The sequence below is a fragment of the Gobius niger genome (genome assembly GCF_951799975.1).
Source record: "Gobius niger genome assembly, chromosome: 8".
Lineage (NCBI taxonomy): Eukaryota > Metazoa > Chordata > Actinopteri > Gobiiformes > Gobiidae > Gobius > Gobius niger.
Genome location: NC_136859.1, coordinates 11,160,167 through 11,177,740, shown reverse-complemented (window position 1 = coordinate 11,177,740; position 17,574 = coordinate 11,160,167). Strand labels below are relative to the sequence as shown.

The window sequence follows — 17,574 nt, the reverse complement described above, 5'->3', positions numbered from 1 at the left end:
CAAAGCTGGCATTATGGTTCCAGGCCTAAGTAAAGCTGTGGGGAACTATCTTAAACTGCTCTTAAATATCCCTATTTGAATATTTGAAAGCCTTGACCACAAATACACATTCAATATGTGGCCCTCGATGAAAAAGGTTTGGACACCCCTGGTCTAAATTAACCTATATTTAACCTTAAATTATGTGTAAACATAGCCCTAAACCAGAAAAAAACATGCTTATTTGCAGGCTATTTCTAAAACGTATTGTATAAACATTCTCTTAGTTTGTTGTGGGTTTTGTTTTGTTTTCCCTTTGAAGTGTGACACCGATTTCTCAGCGGTAGCTTGCGCATGTGTCCTTGACATTAAAGGGGGGTGTGTCGGGACGGCGGCTCGAGGGGGGCGGGGCTTGAGGCTTCAGTCAATCATAAAAAGTCGCCGCTAAACTTTGCTCTTCCCCACACACCCGGAGCACAAGACAGACCCTCACAAACGGTAAACGCGCCACTGTTTTATCTGTGCAGAGAATGAATGTTTATCAATGAACACTTTTCACAAAATGCACTCGTGATTTGTTTATTCCTTTAATGGCAATGACAGCCCAAGCTTGTATTTACCTTTTCTATGTTTATTTCTCTTAAAAGTTTGTCAATCTTAACTAATTGGACGAATTATTAAACAGTGGTTTTCAAACTGGGGTCCTTGGGCTTCTTCATGTGGTACCCTGGGTCATCATTGTCATCATTTATTTAAGATTTAGTGTTGGTGTCATGGTTTGGAAATGGTTTACGTCCAGTCAAGACTAGTTTTGTCTACTTTAGTCCTGTTTTAGACCCAGTTTAGTCCTGATTTGATCTTGATCTAGGCCTGGTGGTATTTGGAAGGTCAAATAGTTCACGAGGCCTAGAACGTTTTGTATGTGTTTCTTCCTCCTAGGCCTGATTCAGATTTGTTCATTTTCTCCTACTGTGTGTGAAAAGCGTGAGTGCCACCGGCCTGTGTAACGATGTCTCTCGTCTTTTGTTTTTTTTCAGAGGACTAGACCAACTCAGGCAAAATGGTTAAAGTCGGCATCAACGGGTAAGAGCAGCTTCACATGTAACAGAAGACACCAGAGCTTAATGCAGAGCCATTTCGGCGCTATAAGTAGAACATGCACATGCAAAGCCCACACGGCCAGAGGATCCGGCCCCTGAAGTGCAGCCTGGTTTGAGCAGAACTGCAATGATTTACCAGAAGTTTGCTCAAGATTGCAGAGTAGAATTGGGAAACATTAAGAGTACAAAAAAACTTGCACTTTGCATGAAAACCGAATCCCCCCTGAACGGCTAAATGTTCTTTCTGTAGAGTCAGCACTTCTCAAAAGCATTTAAAACCATTATCAAAATGAGCTGGTGTCTTTTTTGAATACTAATGACATTCAAGGTCTGCACGTCTTTATCTCCAAATGAAATTAACCACCTTTTTATAAAGCGTCTCTATTTAATTTAAGGGAATTAGTCTTTAACAATAACCTTGAAAAGTGCACGCAGTTGTAAAAGTCTACGCAATGAGCAGACACAAACATGTTGACAGACAAACGGTGAACTTTGAACTTTGAGCTGATAACAATGTGGGCAGTGGTGCGGGACTTTGAAACCGTCTGTCCTGAAGAGAGACTTTATTTTATTCATATATATATAAGATGGATAGCTTATGATCATTTTAGACAATCAAAAGTAACAAAAATACATCCTCAAGCTGAAAAGATGCTGCAGATGTTAAAAAGGGAAAGGGAAAAGCTTCAGATTTTGCTTCATTGTGCTTCATATGCAAACACTGGGGGGCCCTTTCCTAATCGTGTCTACGTAAACGGCCCCGGATGCTCCTCCTCAGGGCTTTGTCTCTGTAACAGTGTGTGATACCGCTCTGAACCCGGGGGTTAAAGTCTAAACCCGGCTTTGATCAAACCACTCATTGTCGTCATCAGGATAATCAAAAGTCAAACTTTAGCCTCGGGGGACGGTCAGGACAGAAGCTATATGTTCAGAATGCACAACCCCCCCCCCCCCCCCCCCCCCGAGTCCTCCCCCCTGAACTTTACCCTTTAGTCCTCTTCTGCTGGCACATATCTTCTTACAGAGAAACACTGGCTGTAGACCGTGAGGCAATTGAGTTAATAATAAGTGGAGTTTGGGCTGTAATGGGTAATCAGATTAGTTGACTTGACTAGATGTTTTATTTCATTTGGTTTATACAATTATGTTAATTAACATGGAACACACTGGATATTTTGCAGTGTTTTGTCCTAGAACGGCTTTTACAAAACTTTGATATAGGTTTTATCATAGACAACACTGCAATTGCATCATAATGTTCCAAGATCAATTTAACAGAAATGCAGTTGTTTATAAAAAAGTTCCCAATTGGCTTTTTTTTAAAAATCTTCTTCTTAGAAAATTACTCAAATGAGTGCTTATTACGTTTTACTTTGGTGCCCCCAGTTATAAGTTTGGGATCCCCTAGACCAGATGACGACTACAGTGATCATTAGTTGCAGCTTTACACTGTTTGCCATGAGTTAAGGTTTGTTAATGGCCATTTTACTGCGATACAATTGGACATGTTGAGCATGTTAATAATCTATATAACACAGTGCAGCTTCAGCAGACCTGTGCAGCTGTAGACAGTGGAGTTGTGGGTCTGTGTCGCCCTCTAGAGGCTCAACAGTATCACAGCTCTTGTTTCTATGCTTTTCAGATTCGGCCGTATCGGTCGCCTGGTGACACGTGCAGCCTTCCACTCCAAGAAGGTCGAGATCGTGGCCATTAATGACCCCTTCATCGACCTGGAGTACATGGTGAGGCCCTGAGTTTACCCAGTAGACACGTACTTCTGTGTAATAAGCAAAGCGGTCTCTGGAAGAGTTTATGCTATATAGTCGAGGTGGGTAGTCCTCAGTTATATTTACTCATGTACTTAAGTAACTGTACTTTTGAAAGTTTTTTTTATACAGTATTTTTTACTTCTACTTGAGTAATATTTAAATGTGCTCTTGCTTGAGTAAAAAACAAATAGTAACGTGTGCCACTGAGTAAATCTTTAAATGACAAATGTTTTGTTTTTTGTTTTTCATATTAGTTTTCACATTATTTCATGTTTTGTTTCTCATTGTTTGTGTCAAGACTGCAATGGCTTATTGGATTATTTGACTCTTTATTTCATTTGATTTAGACAATTAACATGTAGCACACTGGATTATATGCCGTATACAAGTTTTGTCCCAGAAGGGCTTTTACAAAATATATATAGATTTTACCATAACGATTACGCCCCAATTGCATCAAAATGTTCCAAGATCAATTTTATAATTTAGAGAAGTGTAGTTGATCATAAATAAGTCCCCACTTAGCTTTTTTTTTATTTTATTTTATTGCCTCAATCGTCTTAGAAAAGCCATTATTATTACTTGAGTCAAATAATTTTAAAGTAATGTTACTCTTAAATATTTTGGCTACTCTACCCACCTCTATATACAGTATTTGTGTTCAATTAAGTCTGATGCCAGGCTTATACAGAGGTTATACCTTCTATACCGTGGCCCATGAATTTACTAGACTCAAACTTTTCTGAAAACTTAAAGATCATACATCTGCCACTGAGACCATTCATTGGGTCTGCAGTTGGTGGGTCTGAAATCTTGTCACTATAACAAATATAAAATCATTGAAAACGTTCAAAAAGATGATTTAGTTTTATCTTTATATGCATTTTGTGTCCAACTTCTACAAAATTAAATAATGAGAAGAGGATCTGGACCCTTTGTAGTTACTGTATTTTATGAATCAAGAACAGTGTTTGTAATGGATTTATCTCTTTTTAGGTTTACATGTTCAAGTATGACTCCACCCACAACCGCTTCAAGGGTGAGGTCAGAGTCGAGGGAGACAAGCTGGTCATTGATGGACAGAAAATCACCGTCTTCCACGAGTGAGTTGCTTTCTGTTGCTTTTATAATCGTCCTGTGTGCGAATGGCTTGGCTTGAATCGGTTTCTCTTCTGCTTGTTTCGCAGGAGGGACCCCACCAACATCAAATGGGGCGAGGCTGGTGCCGAGTACGTGGTGGAGTCCACTGGCGTTTTCACCACCATCGATAAGGCCTCTGTACGTGGGTTTCTGTCAAATACGAGTGTCTTGACCTGGACAAACTTGTTCACAATAGCTTAAAGGGACTATACGGAGTTTAAAAATGTTAAAACTAAGCATTTTCATCCCCCTACTTGTTCCAGCCATGTCCTCATGTGTAGAATGAGCCCAGACCTGTTCACCAAAACTTAATATAGAGACTGCAGTTATGCGTAAGACCTGGCAGCAGTGAGTGTCAAAATGACCAACTTGCATCTAGGCTACTCTCAAAACAAAAATGCAATTACAGTTTAAAAAATATGTATAGTCTGTAAATGCAATGGCAAAATAGATGCTAATGTTTTGATATGAAGAGCTATTTTGTTATCAGGATTTAAAGAAAAAAAATCTGAATGAACGTCTGGAAAGAATGGCTTCATTGTGTTGCGCTAATAAACATGGATTTAGCCGTTATCCTCTTAAACCCCCACCTGAACTGAGCACATTTTCTCCAGGTTGGCTTTACCCAAATCTAAAAGGTTCTTGAAAAAGCATCAAAACAGCGAGGAAGAAAATACAGCCAAAAAATGACCACAAAAAAAGAGCGGAAAAAACAAACAAACACACACAGTAAACAAGCCTCAAAACATGATTAAAAGTGATGAAAAAGCAAAAAAAAAGCCACAAAAAAAAACGTGCCAGGAAAAACAACAAACAAAAACATGACAAACACGACAAAAAGCAATGGAAAAAAGAGATGAAGAAAGCAACAACAAAAATGCCTTAAAAAATGTGATGTACTCGGCCACAACACTTAGCTCTCAATTGAGGCGTGACTATAGTCTATAGACAAGCTTTTAGTTTTGGGTAAAACTAAACTGGAGAAAATGAGCTTTGTTGCAGTGCAAAAGAGACAATTAAAATCCTCTGTTGATGTTCTTATCTATCTTTGTAAATGAACTCTTATCTAATCGTGTGCGGCGTCATCAGGCAGCATTTATCCTGTGGTCCCCCAGATTATTTTGATCAAAGGGACTGCGCTCAACAGTGATCTAAAGAATTGTGTTTAAGTACTCTAAAAGATGGCCGACTTCTTTAAAAATGGCCGACAGTAGGACTACGCCTCTCTCTGTACCTCTGCTCTGTGGAATAAGCAACGATATGTAACTGAGAGTGTGTCTTCTGTGGCTTCAGGCTCATCTGAAGGGTGGTGCCAAGAGGGTCATCATCTCCGCTCCCAGCGCCGATGCCCCGATGTTTGTGATGGGCGTCAACCACGAGAAGTACGACAAGTCCCTGCAGGTCGTCAGGTGAGAAAACAAGACAATTTTTTGATATAATACAATTAATAGAATGGACAAAGATAACAAGGCTCTTCCTGATGCAACTATTTCATTGTAATCTCTCAAAAGAAGCCCAGGTGTATACAAATTCAACATCACAGGAGCAAAGCCCATGATATTTGATACTTTCCTTTCCATTTAATAGCAATGCTTCCTGCACCACAAACTGCCTGGCTCCTCTGGCTAAAGTCATCAATGACAACTTCGGCATCGTTGAGGGTTTGATGGTAAGAAGGAAATGTTTGTTTGTTGTTTTGACCACGATCTATGGTGCAGAGTGTGGACGAATCTAGTTTTGTTGTTGTAGAATTTGGTGTCAGAATGCCCGAAGATGTCTGTGTAACCCATGGGCAAGAGTTTAGATTTGAGAGAACAATCCAAACAGAAACCTGATCATTATGTGTCTGGGGAAATATCATCTTTGTGCCAGTTTTTGATGATTTGATTCAACCAACAGAGCACAGTCCACGCCATCACCGCCACCCAGAAGACCGTGGATGGTCCCTCTGGAAAGCTGTGGAGAGATGGACGTGGTGCCAGCCAGAACATCATCCCGGCCTCCACTGGCGCCGCCAAGGCCGTGGGCAAAGTCATTCCTGAGCTCAACGGGTGAGTAATCACGCATTGCATTTCGGCTGCAGGATTAATCACTATTCATCCTAAATATCAATGAAAAATGGTGAAGGCTGTGGTTTAGGGGTAAAGGCGAAACATTACGCCGCAAATAACCAAACAACCTGTCACGTGATTGTATTTATGAAGCCAAGAACAGCACAAACATCTTCTGAAATGCATGTGATTCATTTATTAGTTTAGGTGTTTGAATTTCCACGTGTTTTCTTGAGTTATTCATGTGAACTTTATCTTGAGGTCAAAAAGGCCTCCTCGCTGACTCATTGGATCCATTTGTTATACACTGCTGGACCAATAAAAAGTTGCCACAAAAAAATGGTCACACGCGCTGATATTTGTGCCGCTTTTAGCTTTTATTAAAGCTGTGACATTGTTTCCATAAGCTTCTACGATTTAGGGCCAGATCTTCTGCCTGGCGCAAGGACAGCGTTGGTCCAAACACGGTGTTGGACCCGCATCATTTTTTCCGCTATGTGCCCGCGCCATTAGCGAGAGAAAAAGGATTTTGACTGAGGCATGGTTTATGGCAGCCTCACATTTCTTTTCCTCATTTATATTGTGCTGCCTCGTGTTCTTTTAGCATTAGCATTTTATAAGCTCTATCATATGTCCGTGTCCCAAGCCTGTTGTGTGGGTCGATGTCTTTGGTTTGCTCTCGGCCAAAACGCAAAAAAAACAAAACACGTGTTCACCCGCTCACTAACGCGCCAGGTCCGGGGAGCAGCAAGATCTCACATTGCGTCCCTCCTAGGTGGACAAAAAAACACACGATCGGTCCCGCAGCACATCCCACAGATTCTCAAGATGGTTAAGATCTGGACCCTGTGGCCAATGCATTTGTGAAAATGATTTCTCATGCTCCTGACTCACTCTTTCACAATCTTTCACAATGTGAGTCAGATGGATCTTGGGATATGCCTGTTCCATCAGAGAAGGAGAAATCCATTGATGGAATAACCTCATTCTGGATGTCGGCACATTCTTTGGGCACATAGTGTTGCTGAACTGAGACCTGACCAACTGCAGCAACAGATCATACCAGTTAGTTACCTCCAGGTGGCAGTTTTTTTTCCTTTTTGGTCAGGCAGTGCATTTTATTCCACTTTTTCTGTGTGCCATACTATTGGTGTATATACATCATCCATATATGTTAAGTTTGCATATGATACACTTTTACAACAAGCCTAATGAATGTTTTTGTTCCTCATCCACAGAAAACTGACCGGCATGGCTTTCCGAGTCCCCACACCCAACGTGTCTGTGGTTGACCTGACCGTGCGCCTGGAGAAGCCCGTGAGTAGAATAAATCATTGCACTGTAATCTAAACATAGTATTCTTGGCAAGAGTCTAGCATATTGAGATAAGATGAGCCGTTATTGCCTCTAACTAGGAGAAATTCGTCTTGGTCATCAACAGCGTGACAAAAAGACAGAACATTACCATGAGATTAATGCATGCTTATGAGTATATCGTCCTCTTCCTGCAGGCCAAGTATGACGACATCAAGAAGGTGGTGAAGGATGCCGCCAGCGGTCCTCTGAAGGGAATTCTGGGATACACAGAAGACCAGGTATTTCTTTTATACATTTGTAATACATCATAGAGCCGGATTAAAGCTTCACTGAGTCGTACTTTTCGTGTCTTCTCAGGTCGTCTCAACAGACTTCAACGGTGACACTCACTCCTCCATCTTTGACGCCGGCGCAGGCATTGCTCTGAATGACCACTTTGTCAAGCTGGTCACATGGTACGGCCTCAGTAATCTAGATTTAGTTTCCCTTTTGCGTCATGTTCTTACACACTGTCTGTCTCCATAGGTACGACAATGAGTTCGGCTACAGCACCCGCGTCTGCGACCTGATGGTCCACATGGCTTCCAAGGAGTAAACCTTCTTCCATGAAGTTGATCTTCTCTCGTAACATCCCATCTTCCCAGTACATGTAAACGCTACAGGACACTGTAGTGCTGTACCTGGTTCAGATTGTCGACCCACACGTTTATGCCTGAGGAAAGGTCCCACACAAAGATTCAAACGGTGACCAATGTTTTGTTCCCTTTTTTTATCAGTGTTTTATCAGAGTTTTCTGATCTTGTGTTCAATGGTGGCGGAGTGAGTCTGTCTGGAGCACTGTGCTGCTGCAGACAGTGGTGAAATAAAGTCCTCGGTTTGTGAGAAAATCTTGACCTTCTGATTTGTTTTTCCATATAAATCCTGCCATGGGTTAGGGTTCCCATGCTCTACTTGTTCGGATGAAATGCACATGATACGTTTGCTGCGTCACTGGCTACATGACGATGAACAAAAATAAGTTTTTATCAGTGGTGGAAGAAGTACTCAATATTAAGTAAAAGTGCTGATACAGGACCAAAAATGTGCTGAAGTTTAAGTCTGATAAAACCTTTACTTAAAGGGACACTGCGTAGCATTTTGTACTATCGTGTTGACATCAATACAAAACATGTTCCTAATGACCAGCTCTACACAGAAAACTATATTACTGCAGTGTATAATCAAAGGATGGATTTGGATGAGGACCTAACCTGTTCAAATCTTATATTCTGCTGACTTTAGTCGACATCGCCATGGAGACGAGCTGGAGACGTACCCACTCCCAGTAAAGTTAGTCATGTCTGAGCCGCTCACGTTTGTTTGAACATTTATGAGGTATTTTTCAATGATGAAAATATCTGTCATGAAATAAATGCTTGTATTTCTATTTTATTGGGTAAAACTATACACTGTGTTGCTTTAAGTAATATAAAAGTATGCATTGTAAAATTTACTTTATCAGTTAAAAGTATTTAAGAGTTTAATGTGCAAGATTTTTTTTTAATCATTTGAATCAAACCAGATCTAAACGAGTAAACCACAAACTCGGGTCCAAAACAGGAACTAAACCAGGTCTAATCCAGATCTAAACAGGAGTAAACCTGTTTAGAAGTCACTTTGAAATTAAAATACTTTTACTTTAAATCTAATTTAAAAATGTGGAGTAGAAAGTACAGATACAGGCTCTAAAATGTAGTGAAGTAAAAGGGTTAGAAATTAAATTTACTTATGTAAAAGTACCTATAATTTTTACTTTTTGCTTTCCACCACTGTTTTTTTAATAAACTGTAGGTTAAAAAGCTTTTCAGAATTTTTAGGTTTCCCTTCAGTAAGATTTATTCTTTATTTTCCTTTTTTTTTAATTTTTTTTAACTTGTTTATCCATATTGTCTCATTGTGGGATTTTTGAAAATTATAATTTTCTTTTAATCAGAACCTAAAAGCATTTATATTGGCATTGCATTGCCAATGTTTTTGTTTCACTGTGGTTCTCAACAGGTGGGTTGGGACATGAAAGTCGCTGTCCATGATTCACTCAGGCAAACAGTCTCATTCATCCTGGCCTATTGTACATGTTTTGAGATGTAGGCTGCCACATGTGAACTCTACACAGGGATCAAACCCAAGACCTTCTAGCTGTGAAGCCCGAGCACTAACCATTGCCATGCCGTTACTTTCAATGCTTTCATGATTATAAACGTGGGGGCTGAGAAGGCCACAGCAGGGGGTCTGACATCACTTGGTTTATTTAACAAGATCCATAACTTATTTACTAGTCTCACACTACTGACTCCACTGTATCATCATTAAAAGACACAGACTTTTTGTTTTGTTTTAATTACAAATAATGAAAGAGGAAGCCTTTCAATTAAAATGTTAGTTATGGTCCAAACTCATTCCTAACATATTCGTAGCATCACAGGAACAGGTTTATAAACTTTATTGGGTTTTTCCCACAAATGTCTGCGTTTACAATATGCAAATAGAAAATAAATCCGGTATAGGGCTTTTAAAACTATACAATCTCCTGCAGAGGGAGACGCACACACATGCCTCATTAAAGCTGGGGGCTGGGGGTCCATCTCGCCCTCGTTCAGTGGGGGGGCCTTGGTTAATGCCTTAACTGTTTATATTGTATGTGGAGCAACATATACATCAAAGCCAAATATAATTCAAATCAGTTTCTTGTACATAATACATTTTCCTGTGCATTATGGGCTCATGTTTGTGTCATTTTGTCACTCAAATTCAGCATCATCCTGAAGACTCTATTTCAAGCCTGACAGCAGGACATGACACACCCCGAGGCCTCTGACTTTCTAGTAACAACCACTGTGTTAAGATCACACCATGTGATCAAAATAATTATGACCGGGACTTATTAGCTCGTGCACAGCTGCAGAGGCATGTAATTGTTCACTAATATATCACCTTTTGAACCTTCATTACCCACGTGATCAGCTGAATTTCTAAATGTCAATGCGCAGTGAGGACAAGCCATGAGGAGACTGTGATATCTGACTTAAAATACCGTAATATTTTCATTTCGAGACAGTCTACAAATGAGCTATAACGAATAAGATCCAGATGAGCTGTTTTCTCATCACATGATCATACAGATATTGCGTTTACCGACATAAAGCATTACCTCATGTTGGCTATGATTGACTTTGAAGAACAAATCAGTCCTTAAACCTAATAAACTATAATTGTGTCCAAAGCATAAGCCCCCAGACTGACATTTTTCTAAGAGGTGACAAAGGGCAGACCTCTCTCCCTCTCCTTTTCCTCCTTCCATCCATCCCACTTCTATATCTTCCCTCTCTATCCCCCTCCCTTCTTTGTTCTCTCTCTCTCTCTTTCATTTTTTTTTTTTTACACACTGTAGACTCACTTCTTGTTATCTGTTCATTTGCGCTTCATCAAGGCCACAGAGAACAACTCCATCACCTCTATATGGACGAAAACGCACTCATTTAAAGGAGGATCAAAGGCATTGTTGTGGAGGCGGGGGGGGAAATAGCCGATTAAAAGCACAAAAGGCATCAAAGAAGGTAAGACATGATGCTTGTTATTTATGAGTTTGAAAGACAGTGGGGGAAAAAAAATCAGAGAAATGCAGTTCAATGACGATCTTGTGACTTGTTTTCGTGAAGCTGCTGAGACTCTTTTAGCCCCTGAGGCGAATGAATGCTTTCACTCATCTAATAATGACGCTTATGCTTCCTTGGGTTTTAGGAGAAGACTTCTGCCGGCTCCGCACAGTGCATCCATGGGAGAGAACAGCTCAAAGAACACAGAAACCTGGCCCATCGACTCCTCCGTAGAGCCACAGTTTGTGTCCAAGCTGTCCCCGAGTGCTGACCTGGTCATCGCCGTCTTTCTCATACTCACAGGTAAAGGCATTTTCCTATTAGCTCTACATTTGTGGCATTGTACAGGTTAAATGTTCTACAAGCTCAACTGTGTAACCCTAAAGCAGTTGCTAAAGATTTTGACTCCAGATACTTGGGTAAATGTCACAAATGATTCAATATTACTGCATATTAGTGACATTTCTTTACAGTTCGGACTCCAAAACAAACGGAACAAACTGTGACTGTGCATTAGACTTTCATGGGGATGTAGAGATACTCATCGTTAAAGGAACGGGCCACCGTTTTTCCACACTGAGCTATGTTCTTACCTGAGCTTAGACGAGTTGATGTGTCCCTGTCTGGTCTTTGTACGTGCAGCTCAGTCATGCAAAAAGACCAAACATGTTGTTAGCATTTAGCCTCTCCCATTATTCCTATGGACCCAAATGGGGGTGAAGTTAGAAGCGACCAAGCTTTTCCACATTTTCCCGTGAGTAGTTACACGAAGTCTAGTCACACAAAATTAAACATTTTCTAAGCAGATAAAAAGGGGAACTATATTGTAAGGTGTAATAACACCTTAGGAGCACTACATCCGCACAGTGATATACTATCCAACTATACTTGGATCGTGTAACTACTCACGTAACCGTATTGAAATAGAGAAAACCCCCGTTTGGAGCTATAGGAATATACTGGCAGAGGCTACGTGCTAGCAACATCTTTAGTCTTTTTTTTGTGACTGAGCACATGCGTGAAGACCAGACAGGTACGCATCAACTCGTCTAAGCTCAGGTAAGAACATATCTCAGTGTGGAAAAACGGTGGCCTGTTCCTTTAAAGGAATTAAAGGGGGACAAGCATTATAATCTCTCTATTGGGGTAACGACTAGTTTGGGGGAAATGTATTATTGCAAATTGTCTGACAAAGATTGATCAGATTCACAAGTTTATAGACGCAACCAGGATCAGTGACATTTCAAACAACATGTATGAGCGGGTAAACTAATGCAAGACTCACATGCTAGTTAATGAGGTTAGTGTAGCATGTTCTTTTTATAGAGCTAGTTTGTCTAAATTACATTGGGTTAACAGGCTTTAATAAGACTTCATGGTTTGTTTTGGGCAGAAGGAGCTGTATTAAGTGATGTGACGTCCATGACCTCTTTTGAACGGCTCAAACCGGATGTCTTATTGCGAGAAGAACCGGGTCTTTTCTTTCAGTCAATTTTACTCAGAACTCCCCTTGAACAAACACAAGAATCAGCCCATTTAGCTTTTTGCGCTAAAGTCAAAGCTAAATGCACTGAAAATTATGCAGTTATGGCCCAACACATTTATCAAAGCATTAATATCAGTCCCAGTGTGATTTTAGATTATTATTCTGGCTGGCATCATTCAAATTTATATCAAAAAGAGCCATGCCTTTGAACGCCTCTCTGAAATGAACAGATCCCATAGATATGGCTCTCAGTAAAGAGCCGTAAATGCTGCCTCAGGAAATAAAGAGAATAAGTAATCATGCTTCCCATCGAATAAATCTGAAGAAACATGCAACCTGACTTATTGTAAAGCACCTGACTCGTTTTCTAATGTCTTCCTCAATTATTTAATTGAACGTGAAACTCTGTATTGTTGATGTGTATTGTACAAACTACGCTTTCACTTTGCAATGTCTTTATAATGGGAATGGACCCCAGGAAGAGCAGGCTTTGCTTTGGTAAAGGCTAATGGGGATCCTTAAAGGAATAGGCCACCGTTTTTCCACACTGAGATATGTTCTTACCTGAGCTTAGACGAGTTGATGTGTACCTGTCTGGTCTTTGTGCCCGTGGAACAGCTTGGTCGCTTCTAACTTCACCCCATTTTGAGCTATACGAATATACTGGGAGAGGCCAAATGCTAACAACATCTCTGGTTGTTTTGTGTGACTGAATGCACACACAAAGACCAGGCAGATACCCATCAACTCGTCTAAGCTCAGGTAAGAACATATCTCAGTATGGAAAAACAGTGGCCTGTTCCTTTAAATAAAGAAAAAATAATCTCTGTAGAATGTTATATCTGCTAACATTTCTCTGATCCCTGGTGCCAATGGAGAAATGTAAAATACTGGAGTTAAAGCTTGCATGAAACCAGGGCAAACTACAGCGTGCTAGATCTATTCAACAAATTTCCATAGTTCTTTTCTTTACTTTTCATACTGTCTTTAGCTAGTTCGAGTATAGACAATTTCACTGTGGATTTCCATGGTAACGTTACACAACACCTTTGTGCGTTCTGCATTGAATTATAAAGCTACTTGTTCCGTCTTGCCTTTTGACGAGAAAATATTTGCAGTTTCGTCCTCGTCTGACCTCAATTGGTTAATTAACAGATTTTAAAATGAATGAGAAAAGACGCAATAGCCTGCAGCCCAAGAAAAGGAAAAAAAAAGAAGAAAGGCTTCAGTGACCTCCTGTAAAAGTAATTGGCTTCTGTCATTGCATTCCTGTCCCTCGCTTTCAGTCTGTGTAGCAACGCTCGTATTGAACGGCGTCTTCAATCAATGCCCGCACAATAGATCCTTTCTCATCACCTATGGAGGCGAATGTCAAGGATGGCAGAGCACCTTCAGATCCCCCGTATGTGACTAGGCAGGTGACGATTGGGTGTGCGTGTATTGTGAGTTACAGGTGTCTCCTCGGTGTGTGGGAATGGCTCAGTCCTCGCAGTCTATTGCAGAAAACGAAATAAAATCAAACCGGCGGAGCTCATGACGGTGAACCTGGCCCTGTGTGATTTAGGGTTCAGCGTCCTGGGAATGCCGTTCTTCGTTATTTCAAGGTACGGCAAGACACACCTACAGATTAGTGAGTTAAAGTTACCCAAAACCCTTTTTTTTGTTGTAGCCTCAGCCACGCCTGGGTTTTCGGGGAGACCGGGTGTCTCTGGTACGGCATTCAGGGCTCTGTCTTTGGTATCGGCTCCCTCATCACCACGTCTCTCATCTCACTGGATCGATGCCTTAAAATCTGCTGCTTGAGATATGGTGAGTTTACGCGTCAGTAATGTGTGAATGCGTCATTTTAATGTGTTTTAATTCTGCAGGTCAGTGGATCAACAATCTTCACGCCTTCGTGTGTGTAACAATGATCTGGATATACACGGGATTTTGGGCTACACTGCCTGCCTTTGGTTTTGGGAGATACAGACCAGAGCCCTATGGCACGAGCTGCACTGTGGACTGGTAACTATATTCAATTATATTCGTTTTTATGCATTCAACTCCCACTCCTGATGTTAGCAAGCCATTCCTCTGCCACTGCTTCACTGGTGAAGACTGACAGAAGCTTCTGATCTATTTCAGAACAGCATTTATGCCCAAAGACATACCCTTTTCTCAAAAAGCAACATAGTAACACACAAAACTGAAACCATAAACAATACCATCATTCCATTGACACCACAATGCACCTTTGTGTGGGTGATCAAAATGAAAGGAACAGGCCACCATTTTTCCATACTGAGATATGTTCTTACCTGAGCTTAGATGAGTTGATGTGTACCTGTCTGATCTTTACGCATGCGCTCAGTCACGCAAAAAGACCAAAGACGTTGTAAGCATTTAACCTCTCCTCCTCTCCTATGGGGCCAAACAGGGTTGAAGTTAGTAGTGTTGGAGCTATTTTGTACTTTTGTTTATTGTAGGCTTAAGTTAAGTTATAATTAATTTATAATTTATTTTCTTTCTTGCTCAAGTTAATTTGCTTATTTTGCATTTATGCATATTATTTCTTGTTTGATATTTCCGCTAATTTAGATAATTATTTACGTTGTTGTTTATTGGTCACAGTTGGTTTCGTTGAATTACATAAGTGGGTCAAGGTGGGAGGGACCTCAGGCTGCGAGGGCATATGTTTTTTTTACCAGCGACAGAGAGGCAGCAGAAATGTCTGTGAGCTTGCTATGCTTTGTAAATAAACCTCCTCAAGCGCATTTTTTGCATGGACATTTTTGATTTGGTACCTCTTAACCTGCGTAAGCCGAAGTCATGACGCAGCCTCAGTGGCCATTTGAGAAGTTGGAATTTTTGTTTTTGATTTAAGTTTATGGACAAATAGCCACTACAGGTAGAATTTATTAGTTTAAATACGGTTACGTGAGTAGTTACACGATAAGTATAGTCACACAAAATTAAACATGTCGATTTTCTTAGCAGATAAAAAGGAGTACTATACTGTAAGGCCTAATAATACCTTAGGAGCACTTCTACGTCCACGAACCAACGTGGACGTCCAGGTGCTCAATTTTGACTGAGCGCACGCACAAAGACCAGACAGGTACACATCAACTTGTTTGAGCTCAAGTAAGAACATATCTCAGTATGGCCTGTTCCTTTAAGCATTTTGCAAAGCAAGAAATATCTCCATGGAGACAAGCTGGTCCTGTCCCACTTCGAGCAAAGTCAGGTCTGACAAGGGGCGAGTCTGCTCACACTAAAAACACATGTTTATGGTGTTTTTCACAAAGCATCTGCTCACGTGTGATCAAATGAATGGCTTTAACAGAATGCAAAACGTACAAAGTTGTGATCATTTCTAGCCTTCCTTTGTCCATAAGAAAAAAATATGAAATTAAACAAAACAGCAACATTATGACTTAATTACCAGTTTCACCAGATGCAAAGTTCATGCAGAGAATTGAAATTAAGTTACTCTCAATCCCTCAAAGCAAATTATCGTAACAGTTTAATATATTTAATATATGAAAACAGTCTCTGAATAACTGTTCATGTTTGTACATTGCTTTTTATGACTGTTAAAGGTGGAGCATTCGGTCGTCTTATACAAATAGACTCTACATCTACCTCTTCTTGTCTTTTGGCTTCGGACTCCCCACACTGACCATTATCACGTCATATCTGGCCATTCTGCTCAAGGTTGGTTTCTTAACAAATTTATATATAGCAATTACAGGAGATTTGGTCTTAAAAGAGTAGTATTTAATTAATTACAGAGATTTGTTATATTCAGATATTACCCCAACAAACAGGCAATATTACTAGGCCTATATTATACTAGAAAAACACTTGTAATATTGCCCAGAAAGAAGAAAACATTCTCTTCAGGAAGAACAATCTATACACCTTCCAGTACAATCCCAGCTCTAAATGATAGTAACTGTCTTCTTCCAGGTCTACAAATCAAACCGAGCCCTGGCGTCCATTCCCTGCTCTGTCGTCTCGAACACCAGCACCAAAGACGTCAAACTCGCAAAGGTATTTTTTTTATCGCCGATTTGCCGATTTGTGGTGTGATTCTTTGTAAATATGAACCTCAGTGTTGCACTCTTTCCTGCAGATGGCTGTGGTGGTGTGTGCTGCCTTCCTCGTGGCCTGGCTCCCTTACGCCTCTGTGTCTCTGATCTCTCCGCTGCTCTCCAGAGATGTCCAGTTCTCTGCAGCCACTTCTGCTCCGTCGGTGCTAAACTTTACCGCGTCCAGGTCCCTCACACACTTACTACTATACCCAGAAGGACAATGGAGCAACATATCACTTTCCTCTCAGCCCGGAACTCCCCAGAACAGCTCAGAGTCCAGCCTGTCTCCGATGGTCACCCTCATCCCAGCCATGTTTGCCAAATCCCACTGCATGATGAACCCTGTCATTTACCAGATCATGCACCGGGAGTTCAGGGACAGCCTGTATGAGATGGTGTTCGGGCGAGTCAAGGCCGAAAGGATGAGGCGCCATAGAAGAAAAAAATCCCATGTTCAAGTCCAATTCAATTTGGCTTCTTCAAGGGAATACCACTGACTCACCGAGGCTCTGTTGGGATAAAATCTTAAAATATGAACTGCTTTCAATGTTATTAAAAGGATCTGATTACAAGAAAAAAGTGACATTATGCAGTAAGAAATCGGTCAGCAGATGCTGCACTAGAATGACGTTACTTGGTCGGCTGAATATGATTAGGTAGTGACATCTGTTATATTTATTTATTTATCCATCCATCCATCCATCCATCCATCCATCCATTTTCTTCCGCTTTATCCGGGGCCGGGTCGCGGGGGCAGCAGTCTCAGCAGAGATGCCCAAACTTCCCGATCCACGCACACCTCCTCCACCTGTTCTGGGGGGACCCCGAAGCGACACCAGGCCAGCTCGGAGACATAGTCCCACCACCGTGTCCTGGGTCTTCCACGAGGCCTGGAGCAACTCCCGAGGGAGGCGACCATGAGGCATCCGAAACAGATGCCCGAGCCACCTCAGCTGGCTCCTTTCTACGTGAGCAGCAACTCTACTCCGAGCTCCTCCCGGGTAACTGAGCTCCTCACCTG

The 17,574-nt window shown here is 41.1% G+C and overlaps 2 protein-coding genes across 2 annotated transcripts; both read left to right on the top strand.

The window, feature by feature from the left end:
- Positions 1 to 445: 445 nt before the first annotated feature.
- On the top strand, positions 446 to 8,243 carry gapdh (glyceraldehyde-3-phosphate dehydrogenase). Its single transcript, XM_079561363.1, has 12 exons — positions 446 to 477; positions 1,017 to 1,062; positions 2,722 to 2,821; positions 3,845 to 3,951; positions 4,036 to 4,126; positions 5,282 to 5,397; positions 5,576 to 5,657; positions 5,888 to 6,039; positions 7,278 to 7,356; positions 7,551 to 7,634; positions 7,714 to 7,811; positions 7,882 to 8,243. Exons 2-12 carry the CDS (start codon positions 1,040 to 1,042, stop codon positions 7,949 to 7,951), a joined length of 1,002 nt encoding a protein of 333 aa, XP_079417489.1. The 5' UTR covers positions 446 to 477; positions 1,017 to 1,039; the 3' UTR covers positions 7,952 to 8,243.
- Positions 8,244 to 11,167: 2,924 nt separating this feature from the next.
- opn9 (opsin 9) lies at positions 11,168 to 17,105 on the top strand (the record flags this gene model as incomplete). Its single annotated transcript, XM_079561643.1, has 7 exons — positions 11,168 to 11,291; positions 13,928 to 14,078; positions 14,144 to 14,283; positions 14,343 to 14,481; positions 16,059 to 16,173; positions 16,429 to 16,512; positions 16,595 to 17,105. The coding sequence occupies 7 exons, from the start codon at positions 11,168 to 11,170 to the stop codon at positions 17,048 to 17,050; spliced, it is 1,209 nt and encodes a 402-aa protein (XP_079417769.1). The 3' UTR covers positions 17,051 to 17,105.
- Between the last annotated feature and the right edge of the window lie 469 nt (positions 17,106 to 17,574).